The 21,838-nt window shown below is 40.9% G+C and overlaps 1 protein-coding gene across 1 annotated transcript; it reads right to left on the bottom strand.

The window, feature by feature from the left end:
* Nucleotides 1-10,567: 10,567 nt before the first annotated feature.
* Nucleotides 10,568-12,171, bottom strand: LOC131306899 (acidic endochitinase-like). The gene is given in 3 exon segments (XM_058333327.1): nucleotides 10,568-10,969; nucleotides 11,525-11,911; nucleotides 11,913-12,171. Coding segments are annotated over 3 exon segments (912 nt in total). The 5' UTR covers nucleotides 12,036-12,171.
* Nucleotides 12,172-21,838: the final 9,667 nt, after the last annotated feature.

The following is a 21,838-nucleotide window of genomic DNA, read 5'->3' as shown; positions in this document are numbered from 1 at the left end:
TGTCTCCTCCTCCTCCACCGGCTCATCCTCGACAACGAGGCCTTTCCCCAAGTCGGTTTGAGGCTCCCTATCGGGGGAAGCCTCTGTTTCCTCAGCTGCCCTCTTTGAACCACCGCCACCATGGGCCTCCGCGACCCCCTCCTCTAAACTAACCACGACATCCGATCGACCCATTGCCTCATCCTCACCTCGCGGTGCCATTACACCCGAACTCTCTGTGCTCTAGCCATAGCCGGCCAACACCCTATCCTCTCCGCTACCGCTATCGTCGCCCACCGTGGCTATCGCCACAGCCGTGGCCTCCTCGACCATGGCAACCACCATAGCCGAGTCCCCCATGAACTCCAGAACGTCCCCAATCGCCACGTCACTCTCTAAAGGGACCGGGAGTGGTGTAACCTCGACTTGTAGTGGTTGATCACCACCGGGCATCTCAATGTCATCCATAACCCAATGTGAGAGAGAAAGAGAACCGAGAGAGAGAGAGAACAAGGAGAGAGAGAGAACAGAGAGAGAGAGAGAGAGCTGAAAGCAAAAAGAGAGAGAGAGAGAGAGAGCGAAGAGAGAGTCGAGAGAGAGAGAAGGTGCAAGAGAGAGAGAATTCGAACGGAGTGAGGTGTATCGAATACGCCTCGATCGTATATACCTTTCTCTCGAACCGGCTCGTCCGGAATTACATTTGGACTGGGTTTTTAGCCCATAGTGCCGCACAACATTTCGAACAAACCGCGCGATGTATTGATCAGGCATACAGGGTATGTTGTTTCATTCTAACGTGCGTCTTTCCGAGAGCTACGCATGGTATTTTATCCTATTTTGACAGTTCGAATTCTAAACAGTTTCTCAACGTTTGAGGCTATGATCATTTGAATTCGTTGGAGTTTGTTCGAGAACAAAAAGCAGACTTAAATGATGACAAGAAACGAGGACTTTTCATTAATAAAACCCAGAGTAACCCCCCCCCCCCCGGGATTTTCATTACATTCGTTCAAAAAAAGAAAAGAAAAAGAAAACAACAAAAACCAAAAAGAAATCCTATTGCCCCTTTTTTCTTCGGCCTTCGGCCTTCGTTCTTCATCATCTTCAATCGCTCCCCTCGCTGGAAGCATCATTCCCTCCATCCGAACGATCATCAGACCCGTTCGGATTCCCCTTTGAGTCCTCCGCAGTCTCCTTCGACTCGTGCCTCGGCGCAAACTCGGGGTCGTGCTTGTCATCCAATTGATCGAAAGCGAAATCCTGGAGGTTGGAGACTGTGCGGCGGAGGGTATGGATTGTAGAAATCAATCACACAATTTGACGGTTCAGTTCTTCTATCTCCTCTCGGTAAAAGGCCATCTCGGCCTCAAGGGAAACCACTTGTTCCGCCAAGTCACCGTCTGCCATGCTTGGGCCTCGAGAAAGACTTGTTTTGAGAAGTATAGAAGGAATTTAAAGAGATTTGAGAGATTTTTCTTGGTGGTGCATGGAATGAGGCACCACCATGCTTTTAAGGAGGCTCCGATCATCGAAAGGGCACGCCTGTATTAATGGGCATCCTTAAACTAGCTGACTGTTCTCGAAAATCAAAGAGTTGCATGGGAAATTGAAATGCCGTGCGCCACAATGCTAAGCTACGTGGCGTTTTGGTTTTGCATGGGTAAAATCTTCTTCTCGGAAATTGATCAACCTAGCCACCAAAATCTCCTTGGGACTCAAATATTCCGGCCATTTTGCAGAAGAATCTATTAGAATGTTGTGCTTTGTTTAAAGGATTCTTTAATTTTTGTCCCCTGGGACTCGCAAAATTTTTTTGTCCCCCAAGGACTCACTATATTCACGTTCTTTTGCTATATTCGCCCTCCGAGGGCTCATCTCGAATTATCGTCTCGAATTTTGACCCCGAGGGCTCGTCTCGTCTCAATTTGCCTCCTGAAGGTTCGTCTCGAATTATCGTCTCAAATTTTCGCCCTCCGAGGGCTCGTCTTGAATTTTGCCCCCTCGAGGGCTCGTCTCGAATTATCGTCTTGAATTTTGCCCCTCGAGGGCTCGTCTCATCTCAATTTGCCTCTCGAAGGCTCCTCTCGAATTTTGCCCCCCGAGGGCTCGTCTCGTCTCGTCTCAATTTGCCTCCCGAAGGCTCGTCTCTAATTTTGCCCCCCTGAGCCCCGAGGGCTCGTCTCGCACACACACAGTTATTTCACAACACTCAGCACCATAGGCACTCAATCTTCTCAAGTTTATAGCATGATTTCACAATTTTGTCCCCTGGGACTCGTTTTACTTACATTGTCCTGATTGAACTACGTTGGTCTGATCCCTACACACAAGGTACGTAGGCAGCTTCACGAGCGCGACCACCATTGTCATTTGCTTGCATTTCAGTTTTCATTTTTTTTCGTCTCCGTTTAAAGGTCTTAGAGCAACGGATTAGGATGCCTATTCTTTAATTGTACTCGCACCAATCAATGGTGCCCGAGTTACGTTAAACAGGGACTACTGTAGATACCCCAATCCGGACCTCAGAGGATCTTTAAATATCTCGATGATGAAATAAAGGAAACAATACCTTCGAGAGCTTGGATAAAGGACCCCTTCAGCCCAAACCAAAAGCCCTGGATTGGACCTATAATACCGCACAGAACACTTCTACACCGCACGGCATAATAGAATTCATTATGCCGCATGAGGTCATGAGGTTAACCGCACGGCATTTTAGGTAAAGTTCTAACTGGCTCAGCTAGCTGTCGGCCACACCCACTTGAGTCACAGCTACAAGTTGGCTAAGCTGAAAAAGCACTTCTAGCCCGCCCAGAAAATACCTCCACCATTTGAATTCAAAATCCTTGGCACTTGCCTATAAATACACCCCTCCACTCAAGAGAAAGGGCATTGAACTCTCTTTCTCTCTCATAATGCTTTCACACCCACTCCTCACTTCCAAGTCTTGAGAAAGGTTGCTTTAAAAACATTTTCTGGGCTTCTCTTTTCTCAAAGTCCCCCATTTTTCTCCTCATCATTAAAAGTGAATCCTTTTACTCATTTTTAAGATCCCAACTACCTAATATACCCATCTATTACACGTATCCACACCTCTCTTCTTTCAACCGACCTCACCAACACTCATCCACCATCATCCGTCCTCATCCAAGCTCAAGATCAAAGGTAAAAACCAAGTTTCCTTGGGTTAGGCTCCGTTTTGACCCTGAGGGAGCTTCTCTTGCTGTCAGACTTAACCCTCCTTTGGTTAAGTTTTGACTTAAAAATCATTTTTAGAAAACAAAACAGCCACTGACCTGAAGGAACCACGCCGCGCGACGTTTCAATACGTTGCGCGGAGTAGTGTGTTCAGACGCACAACGTTTCATCAGCAACTGTTTTCTTGTTCAAACTGTTCGAATCAAAACCATCTTCCATAAGGCCTGTTTCTGTTGTTGAGGAAACCAGTCATCAGTGTTTTCAGAACAAGATTACATCTACAAGCCATGGCTCGTTTTATAAACAAGGTTTTCTTGACTATTTTAAGCGACCAAACGTACTAAAAGTTGTTTTACGCCCATGGCTTAAGGAAAAATGGTACTGTTTTGAAACTGGTCAGTGGCTGGATATTCTCTAATGTCTCTAAAGGAGTCACGCACGGGGTATCTGGAACACCGTATGCTGCTTCGAGTAGTTTGACAATAGAATAGGTAGACCGCACGGCATATCACAAGACCGTGCGTGGTTTTGGGATACTCCGTGTGATAATGGTTCTGATCTAGACAGTTTGCTATTAAGTTATTTTCATTCCATGATATCATGCTTCTATCACCCCCTGTACAGATGGCACCACGTGCACGCCAATGTGATATATTTTCCCACGTCCCTTCCCCTCTTACTTGCTCATTAAAGAGCTTTATTTTCTAAAAGATTCATGAAAACTTTCCCTTTTGAAAATGTTTAGTAGAGACCGGTTTCACTGGGCGAGTGGGGTGCTTTTCGACAAAACCTTCCCCATTCGTAACGTGGCTCCAGGACCCAAAGTCTCGACGTTTTTTGCTAGACCAAAAGCCTTTTCCAAAGCGAATCATCGGTTTCTCGGATCATCCATCTCAAAAATCCGGGTGGCGACTCTCTCGGGCGCGCGCTGGTCGGGGAGCCCACAAGTGCACATATTATTTTTGAGTTAGCCTTACTGCTTTGCCCTTGTCCCATAATGCTCTTTTTTCTTCCATTCCCATCTCTTTCTGCTTTTATACCTAGCTCTGTTATTTTCCCCACTTGCTGCCATTGCTGTTCCAGCCTTCTTCTCCATCAAAATAAGTGTACCATTAGAATTAAGAATTAGAGACTTCCATTTCAATGGAACTTAAAGTCTCCTGGTATGTTTGTTTCCTCCTGTAAAACTTTTTAAAATGTTTTAGGTCTCATTAACTGATGCCTTATACAAGCTACATTGAACTATAAGGCTAGGGCAATTTTTTCTAGTTTTAACAGGTAACTTAACAAACAAGAACGCTTGGCCAACTTTACTGTTGTCTCTGTATTATTATTTCTACTACTTTTATATTTGGATAGGAATGTTCTTTTGGAGTAGTTTCATGCACAACTTGACAGTATGGTGAAATTTTGGGCTTTGCTTTTGTTGTAAAGTCTAACTAGATATATCTCAATTACAAGAGCTTGCAGTCGCACCCATTATGATAGGCAGCTTATGCTCTTGTCATTTTGGCCTTTCAGTTTTTAAGCTCACGCAATAAACATATTGGTATGTTACAAACGAAGGAAAAAGTAGAAGCGCCATAAGTAAGCTTCATTTTAGTTACCCTGCTAGGACGTCTTTGCATTGTAGTGCCAGTACCCAAGATGGAATTGGAATCATTTTCCCCTTGGTTGCCATTTTAGTCTGTGCTGGTGGAACTCGGTCTGTGCGCATTTGTGGGCATTTTTTTTATCCTTGCCTTCTGCGTTTAGGGATAGGGGTTTTCTTTTGTTTTGTAGAAGGACTTCTAATGCATGGTGTGTGCTAAACTGATTTGCTAAGGGGCCCTGAAGGTGATCTGGAATATCAATGAGATGTTGAAGGCTCAGGCTGCCAGAGGTGGAGGACAAGAGAGCCTCAACAATGTGTCTAATGTCTTGGACACTGGATAGGGTACCTTCCTATATGTGGGAGATGGCCTGAGGTCCAGCCGGACTGAGGACCAAATGTGACTGTTTGCAACCAAGAACAATGTGTGTAATGTCTTGGACAATGGATAGGGTACCTTCCTATATGTGGAAGATGGCCTGAGGTCTAGCTGGACTTAGGACATGCGAAATGTCCTCAATGGCTTGTCATCTGAAGGTCGTAGGCCTATGAGGCCATAGGTTAGACCTATGAGGTCAGGCTAATAGGGAAGTGTGATATATTTGGACTGAAGCCCAATTTGTAGAGATTAGGTGTGTCGTGCCTGACATGGTGAAGGGTACAAACCTATTATGTCTATTTTGTAGTGTTAGTAATTTAGTTTAATCAACGGGTATTTGTAATATTAACGTGGGAAGATTAATAAGTATTTAATATCATGGAGCTCGTAATATAATTGAGATAAGGTCGGGAGTGGAATTATAATTCTGTAGTGGGGTGAATTATAATTAGTAAAATAAGAAAAGAATCCTGGTGGGATTAGGTTTTCTTATTTACACTAGGAGCCCAGACTTATTACTCCTAGGTCCCTATCGTAGCCCTATATATACACGTTATGCTCTCTAGGTCAGATTGACATTTTTCTATTATTCAGTAAATAGAGGCAGGTTTAGAGAGAGCAAACAGATCACGAAAGAGTCCACACTCGGTTCGTGTTCTAGGCATACAGGGAATACGATAGAAGATCGTAAGGTACCGTCGAGCAATATTTGTGGTTTATAGCAAGGCATGCTTTAACAAGTTCAACCAGTGTTCGTATCGCAGGGAGTTGAGGTAGAACCCTAATTCCGCCTTGTAGGGTTTTACAATTTTTGTTGTCTAATCTGTACGCGTCATTACTGGGTCTTGGGGATTCAGTTTTCCAACAGTGGTATCAGAGCCAGGTTATAATCGCACGTATGGATTAAACATGCCGTGTTGTTCGTAGATTATAGAGGGTAGAACGTAGAATTTTTGCAGCGTTCTTACCCAGCTATTATGGTCACATCTTTTTTTGTTCATTTTGTGTGATTGGATCCCATGATAATTTTTTTGTGGTTATTGTTATTTATTGGGTACCATAATTATTTTTCGTGATTGTAATAATTAATGTAGCATGTGTTATTTATTGGGTGCCACGATTATTTTTCGTGGTTGTAATAATTAATGTAGCATGTGAACTCCAATAGAGGCATAAGATCGATGTTTGTATGTTTCTTCGATTGTAATAGAATTCGATGGCTATTCAGAGATTGAAGATGGTAGATACAAAAGATACAAGTTGTTTGGCTCGCAACAGATTTTTTCCAGATTCGTAGGGTCTGATTGCAAGGCTATTTCGACCCAGTAAACATTGGAATTAGAAAGTCTGTTCTTCACAAAAGTTGTAGATAATTGAATTTCGAATCAAACCCAATTTGAATCACTTAAATTGGAGGTCGGATGAGAAAGATATGGCCAAAATATTGAAGGCTGTGCAGTTACGCGGGAATATGTCAAATCCGAATTTTCTCGCCTAAGCACGGTTGGATTTTGGTTTCCTTGATTGATTCAAATTATCTCAACCTTCCACACAAGTATAGCTGAAGAATTTCAAGTTCGGAAGGATTGCTTAAGGATTTCAAGTTTGGAAGGATTCCTTGTTGCTCAAGGATTGCATCTTTGACCATAATAGCTGGATTCTTTATCTTGTGTTTCCTTATTATTTGTATTTTCATATTGTTTGCATATGTGATAGTTTACCATATTGGGACAACATGGTAATATATGGCCTTTGACCTAGATCACATTTTTTGCAAAGTCGAAAATTTTGATAACCCTCACAATTATTATTTTTTAAATAACTAAGTGGGAGAGGGAGTTTATTTTTATAAATCCCACGGTCTCCATTACTAGCATGTAGATGACGTAATTAATTGTGTGTGATGGTTTTAGAACCTTCCCCCTCATCGGGAAAAATTAATTATGGCCTCATCGGTACAAATTTCCTTAAAGGATAGGTCTATGATAATTGTTGTGTGAATTACTTCTCCATCAGAGGTAATTCATAACAGAACAATGGGTCATGGGGCTAGGTAATGGTATACACTTAGCTATAAATAATAGTATCCTCACCATTTGAGTCACTATTATTATTTATAGAACCAAAGCTATATTGGCTATTTAATTTTGCTTGGCATGGTATAGTGTCTAGATAGTAAAATTAAAAAGTTGTGCCTATCTACACGAATGATAAAGAGTAGAGGACTTCCCATCGAGGCATGCTCTTCATGGTGTGTAGAGTTGCCAATGTTTTTCTTTTAACATATGGTAGATGGAACCAATAATAAAATGAAATTTAAAGTTTTATTGCATTTCATAATTGATTGTTATGTTATTGGATTCTCAGATTCAAAAAATAGGCTCTTTCAATCCACTCGCCATTATTCTCAAAGAAAATAAACTTAGTATCTAGAACTGCTTATGCCCGTTATCTCTTTGCGAATGCTTCATACTCTTTGCTTAAGATATCATTGAGCTGTCTTACAGGTTTTCGGGCCTCATGTGAGAAGTATTCACAATGTTTGTGAGTGTTCATTGCTGTAAACCCTTACGAGACTCCACTCGTCCTCTGGAGATTGCCTAGGGGTTCAAAAAGCTTGTTGCACATGCTAAGTGCAATCGTGAGTCCTACGAAAGTGGCGTAGTTAGACTTTCTATTATTTGCTTTCTTTGCTTGGGACTAGTAAAGTGTAAGTTGGGGGGGTGTGATAGGCACATAAATGTTCACATACGCGTCCCTTAATTTATCATTGCTAAGTCTATTTATTTTATTACTTGTTGTTTTAATGCTTAATTTTTGTGTTGTTGGTATTTGGAGGTTTTGATATTTTAGTGTGCTCTGCTTAGCTGCTTACCAAATTGAAAGAAACATGGATGGCGCCTCATGATTTTTCTCCTACGGTGCTGCTGCCTCGTGATATTGGAAGTGAATGGGTAGCAATAATTGGATGTGCACTTGATCTTGTAGGTGGGCCTAATAATTATTTGTAATATGGACTTAAGGTTGGGGCCCAAGGTTCAAACAATTGCTGTACATGGCTAAGTCAATTCTCGGCCCACGAGGGTTATTTATTTACACCCACGAGGATTATAAAAGGGCGGCAACGGTTTTGACTCCAAGGCTTGTTTGGATGCCACAATAGAAAGGGGTATTGTAATACACACCCTTCTAATACGTGGGCCTTCTTTTATGGCGTGGTTTGGCAAGCCAATAACCGGGGATATCTTAATACCCCCTCTTCCATAACCCCCCCCTCCCCGAATACCCCATAAGGGGGGCTTACACATGGCTAGGGTGGGAGTCGGCAATGTGGAATCCCCCCTTATAATATCCTCTCTCTCTTCCATTCAACTACAAAACAACATTATCCCTCTTTTTATATCTCATCCAAACTAAGTATTATTTAATCCTCCGTCACATCAATATAGACCTACCCTTCTTACATAATATCCCCTGCTATCCAATCCCTACTTCTTATATAATACCTCAAAATCTAATACCTCATCTAAATGAGCCCCCAGGGAATAATATATACAGGGGATTGACGAAGAACGGAGGCGACACTTTTTACAGGAAGAAAAAAGCACACTTTTTCGTAGGGTGACAGAGAACGAAAGCTGGTCTCCGAATATTAGTTTGCAGTTTTAAACTCACGTTTTTTTTGTCCTTCCAAATTTTCTTTTTTTTCCTTCAAGTTATTGAAGTTTTGTTCAGATCTCCATACTCCGGTAACTCATATTGATTTATGTTCTTTATTAAAATTGTTCGTTGGTATTCAATTAGCTGTTATCTTTTGTTTATTTATTTATTTTTATCTTGCGTAATAAAAGCATGATTAATTCTACGATTTTATTCATTTTATTTTTAATAATGAGTGAGTAGTTTTTTTGAGGTTTGGTCGATGGGTAAAGGTGCGCCGTGACCAAATTAGGATTCGTCTCGCAATTTTTCAGTACATTAATTTAATTAAATAATTTTAGTTGGTGAAAACTACGTCCGTTGGACGAATTCGAGGCATTGCCGGGACTCATGTGAGCGGAAATGGGGGACCAAAACCTGTTCGCTGCTGTGTACGGGACCGACAACCTTAGAATTCGCATCCTTCAGAGTTTCCAATTCTCCCTAAAATTTATCCGTTTTTAGAACCTTGAAAAGCGAGTGGATTCTGATTGGGTAGCGAGCGCCGGATTCCCTACGACCGTGCCTCTTTTTTTTTATCATTTGAGCAAGTTTTCTATTAGTATTAGTTAATTAATCAACTAAAAGACAATGGGTGGTTACCTAAGAGCTAATTTTAATACTACAACCCGAGGTTCCACAACACACACTTCACCATCCTTAGTGGATTCGACTCCAGTCTTACTGGATATTGTGTTACATCGGTCTCAGCCCTACGCTTGAAACAACCCATTATTTTAGGCTTAGAAATCGGTCAAGCATATGAGGGGTAGTAAATCAGGTGTCTAGAAGAAAGTCCCTACTAAGAAAATCGTGGAGGTGGTGAAGTTCAAATCCAGGACTCATAAAAGAGAGAAGCGAGAAGAGGGGAAGGGGAAGGGGAAGGGGAAGGGGAAGAGACTGTCGGTTGCTGCCAGAAAGGCCAAGGCGCTGAAGGTTGGAGGTGGTTCTTCAAAGCAAACTGGGAAAAAATGGAAGATGGAAAGCCGGACTCCACAGAGCGCCCGTTTTAATAAGAGAAAACCAAGATATCCAAATAGGGTTTACGCGTGATAAATGTTCTAGAAAAGGACTTGGCTCAGATAGGCTTTTTAAATTAACGCTGGGAGGATTAGGTGTTATTGGCAGCTATTGTATTCTTCCGTTGCAAGGAAAAAAGTTGATGAAATTTTATCAAAGTTCTGTATGTTTGGAAGTATTCATGATCTAGGTTGCCTTTCAGTTGCTGAAATCGATTACTTTGCTTGGGATAATGAAGTCCTTAGCATAAACTTCTGAATGCTCCTCACTCAATTTCCGTAAACTCTTTACTCTTTAATCACACACACACATATGAAGAGAAAATCTTTTTCATGGCGGTCATCCAAAAGTATTTTGGACGGTCCGCTTTTCTCCGGATAAGTTTCATTAACATCCGGCCCGTCCAGAACACTTATAGACGGCCGCGATTGATTATTGTTGTAAAGAAGTTGTTCACGGCTGAGCCATGAATAAGTCTCTCATATAGTCATTCCCTAGGGAAAAACTATGGTGTCTATCCTCCATTTGGGGACACCGTAATTTTGGCATAACCGGATCATTACAAGCATAATCAAAACCAGTGATATGCACAACCAAAGCCTTACAAGACATAACCCCAAAATTTAGGAGTTATGCCTTGTAAGGCCTTGATTATACATATAACTGGTTGTCTAGTTTTGGTTATGCTTGTAATGGTCCGGTTATGCCACAATTACGATGTCTCCAAATGGAGGGCTTTTAATAGAACTACTATAATTGGTCTGATCATCATAGTACCTAGACCACAACATTACACCTCCATATTTCTTAGAACCTTGAATCGCCGGAAGCACAATAGAAGTGAGATCAGAAACAGGAATGAATCCGCTTCCAGCTGCTTGACGAGCAGCCGACAATCCTAGAAATATTTTGGTTGCCGGAATAGAGGTCCACTGGTTCCACGCGTCTTTGAGATTGGCAACATTTCCGGAGACATATTGGCAAGGAGGGTGGCTGTAGAATTGAACCCATACGTAGTCAAAAAGACCTGTTTGAAGGGCACCTCCGATCCAAGCATCTGGGAATGGGCACTGTGGAGCTGCGATTAAGTAAACTTTCTTGCCTAGGCTGCTATATCCAGAAAGGTACCTGTAAGGATTCAAAATTTTGATTCGATGAGTTGGTTTGGCAAGAAAAGAACGACTACAATCCAAAAACTTTTGCAGATGGTATGAAAACAATACTGATTTCACAGAAAAAAAAAAAAACTTCGAAAAGAGAGAAGGGAATTGAACCAGAAAGAGTTATTTAATACTTGTCTAAATGTTTTAATGCCAAGTAATTATTGTTAATCAAACATATATATTTATCGTGGGTTCTTAATTTCTTATCCACAGCCTGACTTTTTTTCTTTCTTCCAGGATCGGATCTTGTCTGCTGAACGAAAGGAATAGAGATGATTCACTCACTTCATAAAGGATGTCTAGTGTCGCCAAATAAATTTTATATCCATCTTGACACTTTTTTTTGCTATTGTGTCATCAGTTTTTGAAGTGTTCCACTATATTCTCATTAATTTCATTGGAAACATTGAACTCTTTATTATTCCTCTGGTATTTTGTTTTGGTTTCCCAAGAGAATGGTAATGTTAATTAGGGGCATTTTGAAAAAAGTAAATGGAAATTTTGTTCCTTGGATTCAAGTTCATCCCAGTGTTGGTTCGTTACTCCCTCAATATCAAAATCGATCTCGTCCAGAACAGCCGAACCAAGAGGTCGAGACGAGGATTGTCCCCTCAAGAGGTTCCAGAGGTAAGTCGCGACCTGTCTTGCATCCTCAGAGGAGGCAAGGTAGTAGCTTCCCGCCCCTCCTCTGAGAGAAAGAATCACCTTGGCTCCGCTTGCTTGACACGAACCGATGTCTGAGCTAAGACCGGTGCAGGCATTGCTATAGGGGTCGCAGTGGCCAGCAAGATCGATCATCGGGGTTTGACCATTGCCAAACGTTGCTAGAAAAGATAAGAGCACGAACTTGTTGTTCCCTGTAGCACAAGTTAGTGCCAATTAAGGTGCCTTCGTTTCCAGGTTGACCCCAATATATGGCCATTCCTCCAGCATTAGAACCCACCAGTAGTAGTAGAAGCATTACCAAGGGGAGAATCACCTGTCCAGCTATTTTCTTCAATGCCATGTTATTTGGGATTGGTTTTGATTTTCTTTCTTAATCGTAGATCTTACAGCCGCGTATGTGTTGCGTTCATGTCCAACCATGCTTGGGGAGGCATGCTATTTATATGGTTAAGGGTGGCTTAATGGTGGTCTTTATATGTTTGGTTAAATTAATTGCATTTTTTAAGAGAAGGATGATTAGTATGTGAACCAAAGAATACATCAACCCCTATAATAAAGTATGCCTAGCTATTTTTGAAGAGAAAGATGAGTATAGTATATGAACCAAAGAATACATCAACCCCTTTGATAAATTACTAGCGCGATGCCGACGCGCTACGTGCGTCGATGTGACATTGTAACTTGTTGGAACGTGGTTACAAAAGCGAGAAGATTGTATTTAACAAATTTTAGGTATTCATTTTCTAGAAATATGTAGTTATTGTCAAAGGAAACAAATGTTTGTCAACTAAAAGCCTAATGCGAAACAAGATTGTTCTGCTAATTTAGTTTAAACTATTGGGAACCAGAATTATGCTAACCACATGGAGGATTTATATCATCTACCATTTCAGCATATATTTTGCATGTAATATTCCCATTGTGTATGTAAATCAGACAGATGTTTACTCTGAAAGGGAAGAGACATACGTTTTGAGTAAAGCCAAACCCTTCTCTTTTCCAAGCTGTCCAACATGAGCTATCAATGGTTTATTACGGTCATCACTACTGATTCAGAATAATTCATTTATTTGGATTCTGAACTTTGAAAATGTTTTCTTGATCAGTTGGCATAAACTGTACAGAGATGAAATGATTCAATTATCTTAAATAATAACAGCATGAATAAACAGAATGAATAAAGGACGATGATCCAAAATATCTAATGATATCCTGATTTTTAGCATTTAGACTAATATGTTTTAAAAATCAACGTTTTTGGTTATTTGGCTCAGGAAAAATAATCAATTTTATTGACAAGGGAAGTGTGAAAATTTAAGATTGATAGCAAAGCGACGATCATGACTATTAATATTGACAAATTTGTACCAGCCACCAGTGTTATTGACCTTATCATATTTTACATGCTGAACAATACTAACAAATGGTGTAGTGAGAACTATCACCGTTGGTTAAACAAATAATGATACGAAGTAATATATGTTAATGAAATATAAAAGGGAGAATCAAAAGATTATGCTAGCATTCCGTTCTTGTTTGAGATTGATAATAGGATAAGTGTGTGTACTATATGGCTGTTCAGTACTTGAACGAAAAGTCACTTACAAAATACAGGCCAATATAGTTATTATAAGATCCCATTTAGTATATTACAAAATAGCTACAAAATCTTACAAGGTACCAAAAGTGTCGGATTCATTCATGCCATCATTACGTTCTTCATTGATGTAATGTTCTGCCAATTCTGCATAGTATTCGGCCTCAAGCTTCGAGAATTCTTTCTCAAACTCATGGTCAACAATTGAATGGCATTCTTGTACTAAATCCAACACAAATTCTTTGAAACTAATATTCTTAATTTCTGAAGGCATCTTTGAATTAAGTGCTCTCAGACGTCGCATGAACTCAACAACTTGTTCTTTGAATATGTCCAATGGAATTGTTGGTTTGCTCAAAACTGATTCACTGGAATTTTGGTTGTTTTGTAACGCCCCGAATTTTGGGTACGTTAAATAAGTAATTTTATTGAAAAATAAACTGAGTCGGGCTCTTTATTACAACAAAACTTAAAAGAAGTACTTTTATTACAAACGGGAGGGAACTAAGGTTCCTAACTACTGCTCCGCTTGTTCTTCCATCACAGCTAGCTCCTCGGCTCCGAAGGCCTCCAAAGTATAAAGCTCGCCCTGCTCATCTATGAAATCTGACACATTATACCAGCGTCGCCACCGATATAATATGCCAGGGTCACCAAAAAGGCAACACCGTGAGCTACAACGCTCAATAGGAAATACTTACCCACCAACCTTACAACAGTAAAACATTTACAACAACACTAGCAATCACACATCCACATTTGTTAATCATCTAACGTGGGTGTCCAAGATTTCCGTGTTTCTCCTACGCGACTCATCGTAGACCGTGTCAACATTTTCACATACAAATCAACCTTTCAAAATCATTTGTTTAACTCACCCAACCTCGGTTCCGCCGCGCTGGTCTCCCGAGTATCCTCACAATGGTTCCGCCGCGCCGGGTTCCCATTGGCACACAATTGCATTGGCTCCGTACCGCGGATAACCTTATCTACTTTAAATAAATGATCAATGTTACTTCCTAATGAACTTATATTTAGAGTTAGGGTACAAAACTACTTTATACTTGGGATAATAGATAAGGATAACTACCGTTCTTCTTGGCGGTGGTTGGCTACAAAGATTTGGTCGTTGGTTTTGAAATTCGGCGGCGTAACGGCGTCGGTTTGCTTCGAAAGGAAAAGAGATGTACTTTCTTTTCCTAGAAACAACTTACTAACTTTAACTAAGCTATTTTAAAGATCTAGAAGTGTAACAACTCCGATTTTTCGTTCAATAAAAATCTCGTTGTTATTTGAAATTTCTTAATTTCTCTTAATTGCTCGTTGATTTTCTTATTTGATTCCTTGTTGTTTGTATTTAAGCAATCGAACGCCTTATTATCATAATCCTCGACTAGAAACCCTAATCGCACTTTGGACCCTCAAGGATCGCTTCTTGACTTATATGCCCTACTTAGCAAGCCTAGTTAGCTTCTAACCGGCTCGATGGAGTAACCAAACTAGGAAGTCACCTAGTTACGTTTCCCTAACCGTAGATGGACCATTTTGCCCATCTTGAACCTTTTGAACCTTTTGAACCCTAGACTAGAAAGGATTTAATTGTTTTCTTTTATTGTTTTAGTTTTATTCTTTATCCATTGGACGATAAATGTTAGGGGAATTATTATCCATTGGATAAAAGAAACCCATTTCTTTATATTAAAAGGGATTTTGAAAGATTTAAAAAAAGTACTATGATTGACATTTATAATTATTTTGAAAAGTACTTTTCGATTAATTTACTAATAAAAGTACCCAAGTAACTATGGACCATTGGATAATAACCATTAGGGTAATCTTTACCCATTGGACAAAAGCCTTTTCTTTATTTTATTTGGTAAGTACATATATATATATATCACATGTGTATTTCCAAAAAAGTACATGTAGTCTTTTCCAAAAACTTAGTTTAGTATTTAAAGTACCTGTACCTTATTATCCTTTGGATAATAACCGTTAGGGATGTTATTATCCATTGGGTAATAGGCTCATCTTTCAAACAAAGTACTTAACCCATTAAAATAATATTTTGTTAAGATTCCCGGGAGTACAAAAGTACATTATTATATTAATTAAAGTACGGTACCTTTTTTATTGGTTTAAAGGGTGAATCTTGACCCTTAAAGACTAAATTGCCCTTTTGTACAAAAGTACCTATTGTTTATTTGTATTCTTACATGTTTGTACATACATATATATACATATGTAGCTAGTACATGAGAGAGAGAGAGAGAGAGAGAGAGAGAGAGAGAGAGAGAGAGCCGTGAGGGAGAGAGAGGAGAGAGGCCGAGAGAGAGAAAGAGGGAGAGGGAGAGAGAGAGAAGGAAAGAAGAAGGAAGAAGAGGATGGATTTGATGTGTACTTGACCTTGGTCTTCCAAAGTACTTCAAAATCCTTGGTGATTTCTTTTCCTAGCCAAATCTTAACCCCATTAACCTCCATTGTACAACTTTCAATTGTTTAAGCCATGAATCTTGTACCAATGTCTCCTCCATTGCAACATATCTTCCAAGAATCCCATCCAAGGACTAACCTAGCCATGCAAGCCTACCAAAGTTAGCTTCCAACCTTTCAATCAACCTTGACATGTGAAATAAAGTGAGACTTAGAGAGAGAGAGAGAGAGGGGCCGGCCAAGAGGGAGAGAGGGAGAGCCCTTGCCTATAAATAGAAGCTCATTCCAAGCTTAAACTCACACCTTCAACCATTGCTCTCACTTCTCTCTAGAAATTCCAAAAGTTCTTGCTTTCAAAGTTCTAGTTTTCTAGTGTTCTTGAGTGTTCTTGAGAGAAACCACCAAACCACCTCCCAAAACCACCGTTAGATCTTTTAAAGTAGCTTAGTTAGTTAGAAAGTTGTTTCTAGGAAAAGAAAGTACAACTCTTTTCCTTTCGAAGCAAAACCGACGCCGTTACGCCGCCGAAATCCAAAACCGACGACCAAATCTTCTTAGCCGACTACTACCGCCAAGAAGCACGGTAGGATTTCTTAACTTCCATCCCGGTAGAAATTCCTTATCCCTATTCCTAAGTAATAAGTAGTTTTGTATCATAACTCTAAAATAAGTTCATTTGAAAGTAACTTTGATCATTAAGCTTATGTAGATAAGGTTATCTTTGTTTAAGGATGTATGAGATGCATGATGTTGTTATTGTGATTCAAGCATGTTATGTGGTCAAGAGTTGGATAATATTGTTGTATTCATTTTTTTGAAATTTATAAATGCTCGTTTATGTGGAAAGTCCTACACCACGGAGTCTATGTATGTAACGTGACACGAAAACCAAGAGAATAGAGACATGGCACCTAGGGTGTGTTAACGAAGATAAAAATGTGTATCCGAGGGAAGAAATATTTTGAAACTACATAATGACCGGTTTTGGGTGCATTATGTGAGTTGTGTGTGTGTATGCCAATGGGAACCCGGCGCGGCGGAACCATTGTGAGGATACTCGGGAACCCGGCGCGGCGGAACCGAGGTTGGGTGTGTGCTTCGTTATCCGCGGTACGGAGCCAATGCGGTTGTGTGCCAATGGGAACCCGGCGCGGCGGAACCATTGTGAGGATACTCGGGAAACCGGCGCGGCGGAACCGAGGTTGGGTGAGTTAAAAAAGAGTTTTTGGGTAAAAAGGAAAGAGAAGTAATAACTTGGTCTACGATGAGTCTAAGTAATGAACACAACGTTAGTCAAGTAAGGAATGTGGATTTGAATACTTGTTGGACTAAATGCATGATCTAAGTGGAATTGTTGTTATTATGTTCTTACGTTCATAAGTTAAGGGTTAGAGGGTTTGGATAGTTCTATTGAGCTTTTTGGCTCACGGTGTTGCCTTTTTGGTGACCCTGGCATATTATACCGGTGGCGACGCGGGTATAATATGTCAGATCTCATAGATGAGCAGGGCGAGCTTTACACCTTGGAAGCCTTCGGAGCCGAGGAGCTAGCTGTGATGGAAGAACAAGCGGAGCTGTAGTTAGGAACCTTAGTTTTCTTCCGCTTGTAACAAAAGTACTCCTTTTCATGTTTTTGTTGTAATAAAAGAGCCAGACTCAGTTTTTATTTCAATAAAATGTTTTATTTAACGTACCCAAAATTCGGGGCGTTACAAGAAGTGGTTTTGAAAGTGGTTTGGTGGTTTTGCTCAAGAACTCAAGAAAACTAGAACTTTGGAAGCAAGAACACTTAAAATTTTTAGAGAGAAGAAAGAGCAAAGCTTGAAGGTGTGAGTTTGAAGCTTGGAATGGCTTCTATTTATAGGCCAAGACCCTCCTTTCTCTCTCTCTAGCCGATTCTCTCTCTCTCTCTCTCACTTTTCTTTCACTTGTCATGGTGGATTGATAGGTTGATGGGTGAAGTTAAGGCCTGCTTGCACACTAACCACCTAGTTTTAGGCTTGCATGGCTAGTTTAGTACATTGGATGGGATTTTGGAAGATTTGTTGGAAGGAAAGGAGACAATGGTACAAGATTTGGTGTTTAAAGAATAATTGAAGGACAAAAGGTGATGGATTTGGAAGATATTCAACCCAAGAGTTGAAAAGGTGAAAGAACAACAAGGTACAAGTCCCATCTTCTTCTTCTTCCTTCCTCCTTCCCTCTTTCTCTCTCTCTCTCCCCCTCTTTCTCCCTCTCTCTCTCAGCCTCTCTCCTCTCTCTCTCGACCTCTCTCTCCTCTCTCTCTCTCTCTCATCCACATATATATGCATATATATATATATGTACTATAAAGACTAATACTAATAATATATAAGTAAGTACCTAAGTACAAGATTCTAGGGTTTAAAAGGTCAAGGTTCTTCCATAAAACTAATACAAAAGGTACTAGTACTTAATTAATATAATAGTGTACTTTGTACTCTCGGGAATCTTAATAAAAGATTAGTTTAATAGGACTAGTACTTAGTTGGCAAGACTACCCTATGGACTAATAGATAATAAATCCTCTAATAGTTAACGACCAATGAGTAATAAAGGACGAGTACTTTAAATAATAAATTAAGCCTTATAAAAAGACTACATGTCCTTTTGCATGAGGCAATAACATATATGTATATATATTTGTACTTATCAAGATATAATATTTAGAAAGACTATTGTCCAATGGGTAAAGATTACCCTAACAGTTATTGTCCAATGGTTAATGGTTACTAGGGAACTTTTTAAAGTAAAATAATCAAAAAGTACTTTAAAGCAAATTATAAAAGTCTTTGCTCAAATCTTTCATTGAATCTTTTTAATATAAAGAATTGGGTTTCTATTATCCAATGGATAATAGTTCCCCTAACTTTTATCGTCCAAAGGATAAAGAATAAAATCAAAACAATAAAAGAAATAATTAAACAATTTCTAGTCTAGGGTTTGAAAAGGTTCAAAAGGTTCAAGATGGGCAAAATGGTCCATCTATGGTTAGGGAAATGTAACTAGGTGGCTTCCTAGTTTGGTTTCTCCAACAAGCCGGTTAGAAGCTAACTAGACTTGCTAAGTAGGACTTAAAAATCAAGAAACGATCCTTGATGGGCTAAAGTGTAATTACGACAAGTTATGGAAATTTAAAAGGAAATATTAAAAGCAATCTAAGTAATTAAAAGAAAAATTCAAATATTTAACGAAATTTTTATTGACTGAAAATCAGGGCCGTTACAATCTATCCCCCTTAAAACAATTTCGTCCCCGAAATTGGCACGCGCTAGGTTTCGAATGGGTGAGGGGTAAGGTTAAGAAACGAATGAAACACCAAGGACGGTTTGGCACTACACAGCTAATGCTTAGAGGCTTCGGCAGGTACTAGAAGTACAGCGTTTCAGGCATCCCTCATAATCCTCTGCATGTTTGTTTTATCGAATCACCTTCTTTTACAAGACGGAGGTTGAGTTGGTTCAGCCGTCGAACGACTCGCCATGTAGTACACTCTTGATGACGTTTCCATCCAACGCCAAATGCAAAACTTCTAGCAAATCATTATGCGGACTAGTATCCCACAAGCGTTCCCAGTACATCCTTGTTGAACCCTCCTGCTTCTCAATATTAAAACTATTTCCAAAAATAGGAAACAATGGGTTCATAATCGTAAGGCATGAGTATTCCATCCTCATTCCGGGAATAAACGGATTTCAGCAGGCAATCCTTGCGGTACTCTATGAACTCGGATATTATGAACGAAGGCAGTGAAAGAACCTATGCAGTCTCAGAAAGATAAACATTCCTAACCTCTCACAGTCGAAGCGTGCCTTCTTTCTTCTTCTCAAACAATGCCGGTGCTTCCCATGGTGACGTACTCGGCCTTGTAAATCCTTTGTACATCAGCTCCTTCGATTGGGTCTTGAGCTCCTTGAGTTCAGCAGGGCCATTTGGTATGGCGTCATAGAAATTGGTGCCGTTCCTGGTTGAAGTTCTATAGAGAAGTCTATTTCTCTCTGGGGTGGTAAGCCAGGAAGTTCCTTAAGGAGAACATCGGCGTATTTGCACACGACGCGTGGAAATCCCACTTCCATTCTATTGGCTTCTTCCAATTGAAGGCCGGCTAGCCATCCAAACGGTTAATCCTGCCACTTCGGTCTTTCCATCACCAAACTCGCTGTCTGTCTATCCCCCTTAAAAGAAAACGAGTCCTTCCTAGGGTAGGTATATGCTGTCACTAACTTCTGATGGCAGTCTATGACCGCTTGACGTGCAAATAGCCAGTCCACCCTCAGAATTACGTCGAAAGCTGCCATGTCGATGACTCTAAGATCGCAGCTTAGGCGCAGGGTGGCCACTTCTTGTTCGCACCCCTTACACATTAGACTAACAACTATACTCTCCCCAAACGGTGATGTTTCTATCATTCCCGTACTTAGGGGTTCTGTTTCTAGTACTAGTGTAGTTACGCAGGCAGGAGATATAAAGGAATCCGATGCACCAGAGTCTAACAAGGCTTGTGCGCAGATACTATAATAGCAGCGTACCTTGGATCACGGAGGGATCCTGCTCTTGTTCCTCAGTCTACAGCACAAAGATACGCCCTCCAGTGCCTTGCTGGAATCCCATGGGCTGCTATTCCTTGCTTTGCCCATTCTGCTGCTGCGATAGGCCCTCAGAGTTTTGCTTCACAAAACCAGCTTGTCCAACTTGCTGAGCTTTCTGATTCCCAAGGTTCCCATTCCTCCTCTTTTGAGGCTGCAGGCAGTTGTGCCTAATGTGACCCATAGCATGACAGTTGTAACACTGAACTGTTGCTATGTCTTGACCACCTCTCTGTGGTTCATCACGCCTTGGCGTAGCAGTCTTCTAGGGTTGGTTGTTTTGAGTCAGATTAAAGGATTTGGTAGGGTAAGGTCCATGGTTGCTATTGGATGGTTGGGTTCAGATTGGTCCACCGGCGTTGCCTGTCGCCTTCCTCCATCGAGTTTTGAAGTCAGCCTCCTCGCTTTCCAGGTGGAGAGCACACTAAACCACACCATTATAGGTGGTAAAGGCTTGTGCCACTACGGCCCTTCGAGCGGTAGTCAGCCCCCACTCGAATCTTCTTGCCTTCTTGTCTTCGGTTGCCATAGCGGTTGGGGCGTAACGGGATAGCTCTTTAAATTTGGCCGTGTACTGGGTCACAGTCATCGTTCCTTGTTTCAGGTTCATAAATTCCTGCTCCTTGGCTAGGCGAAGGGGTGTAGGGAAGTATTTGTCGAGGAATAGGGTTTCAAACTCGGCAAATGTGATGGTGGCTTCGGCATGGGTGGCTTCCACTAACTCCCACCAGTAGCGGGCTTCTCCCTTCAGCTGGTAAGTGGTTAAGGCCACACGGTCTCCGTTCTGGGTAATCTCCAAGGTGTCCAGGATCACCTTAGTTTCTTTCACCCAGGCTTTAGCCATGGTAGGGTTAGGATCTCCGTTAAAGGTCAGGGGTCGGCGCTTGCAAAATTCATTCATTGCCCGGGTTTGGGTCATTGGTCCATCATCGCGATTTTGGTTATGGCGGTTAGCGTTCAAGGCAGTTACAAGTGCTTGCATGATTTGTGCTAGGTCGGGGTTGGGATTAGGGTTAGAGGAGTCACCGGTCTCATATCCTATTCCGCTGCATCGGTTCACCATCTACGAGTGGAAATTGAAAGGGGGAGGTTTAGTCTACCGAATCGATTTCCCTTTTGTAAAAGGCACTTCCTACTAAGGGTCAAATAGTATGCAACGGTACTCTTTTAAAAATAAAGCATGTTTTTCATAGATAAGAACATCATACAACATAAGCAAAATTCTCCATAGATAAGCAGAAAGATACAATCATAGGCATAGAGTTCTACTATAAGGCAAGTAGAGACACGAGATTTTTCCTAACACAAGTTGAAAACGATCCTAATCCTTAACATCCTACATCCCGAAGGATTACAATTGCTCCTAGGTCGGCCTCAGATATGCCTAATTGGCGTCCTCTGCTTTTGGGGTCTCGTCCTCTTCGAGATTCTCTTCACCTAATAGGTTTTCCTCCTCGGTCACCTCATTGGCGTCCTTATCACCTTCGACTTCTTCCTCCGTAACTC

The sequence above is a fragment of the Rhododendron vialii genome, chromosome 11a, assembly GCF_030253575.1.
Source record: "Rhododendron vialii isolate Sample 1 chromosome 11a, ASM3025357v1".
Classification (NCBI taxonomy): Eukaryota; Viridiplantae; Streptophyta; class Magnoliopsida; order Ericales; family Ericaceae; genus Rhododendron; species Rhododendron vialii.
Note: the sequence above shows the minus strand (reverse complement) of the source record. Positions and strands in the feature narration are given on the sequence as shown.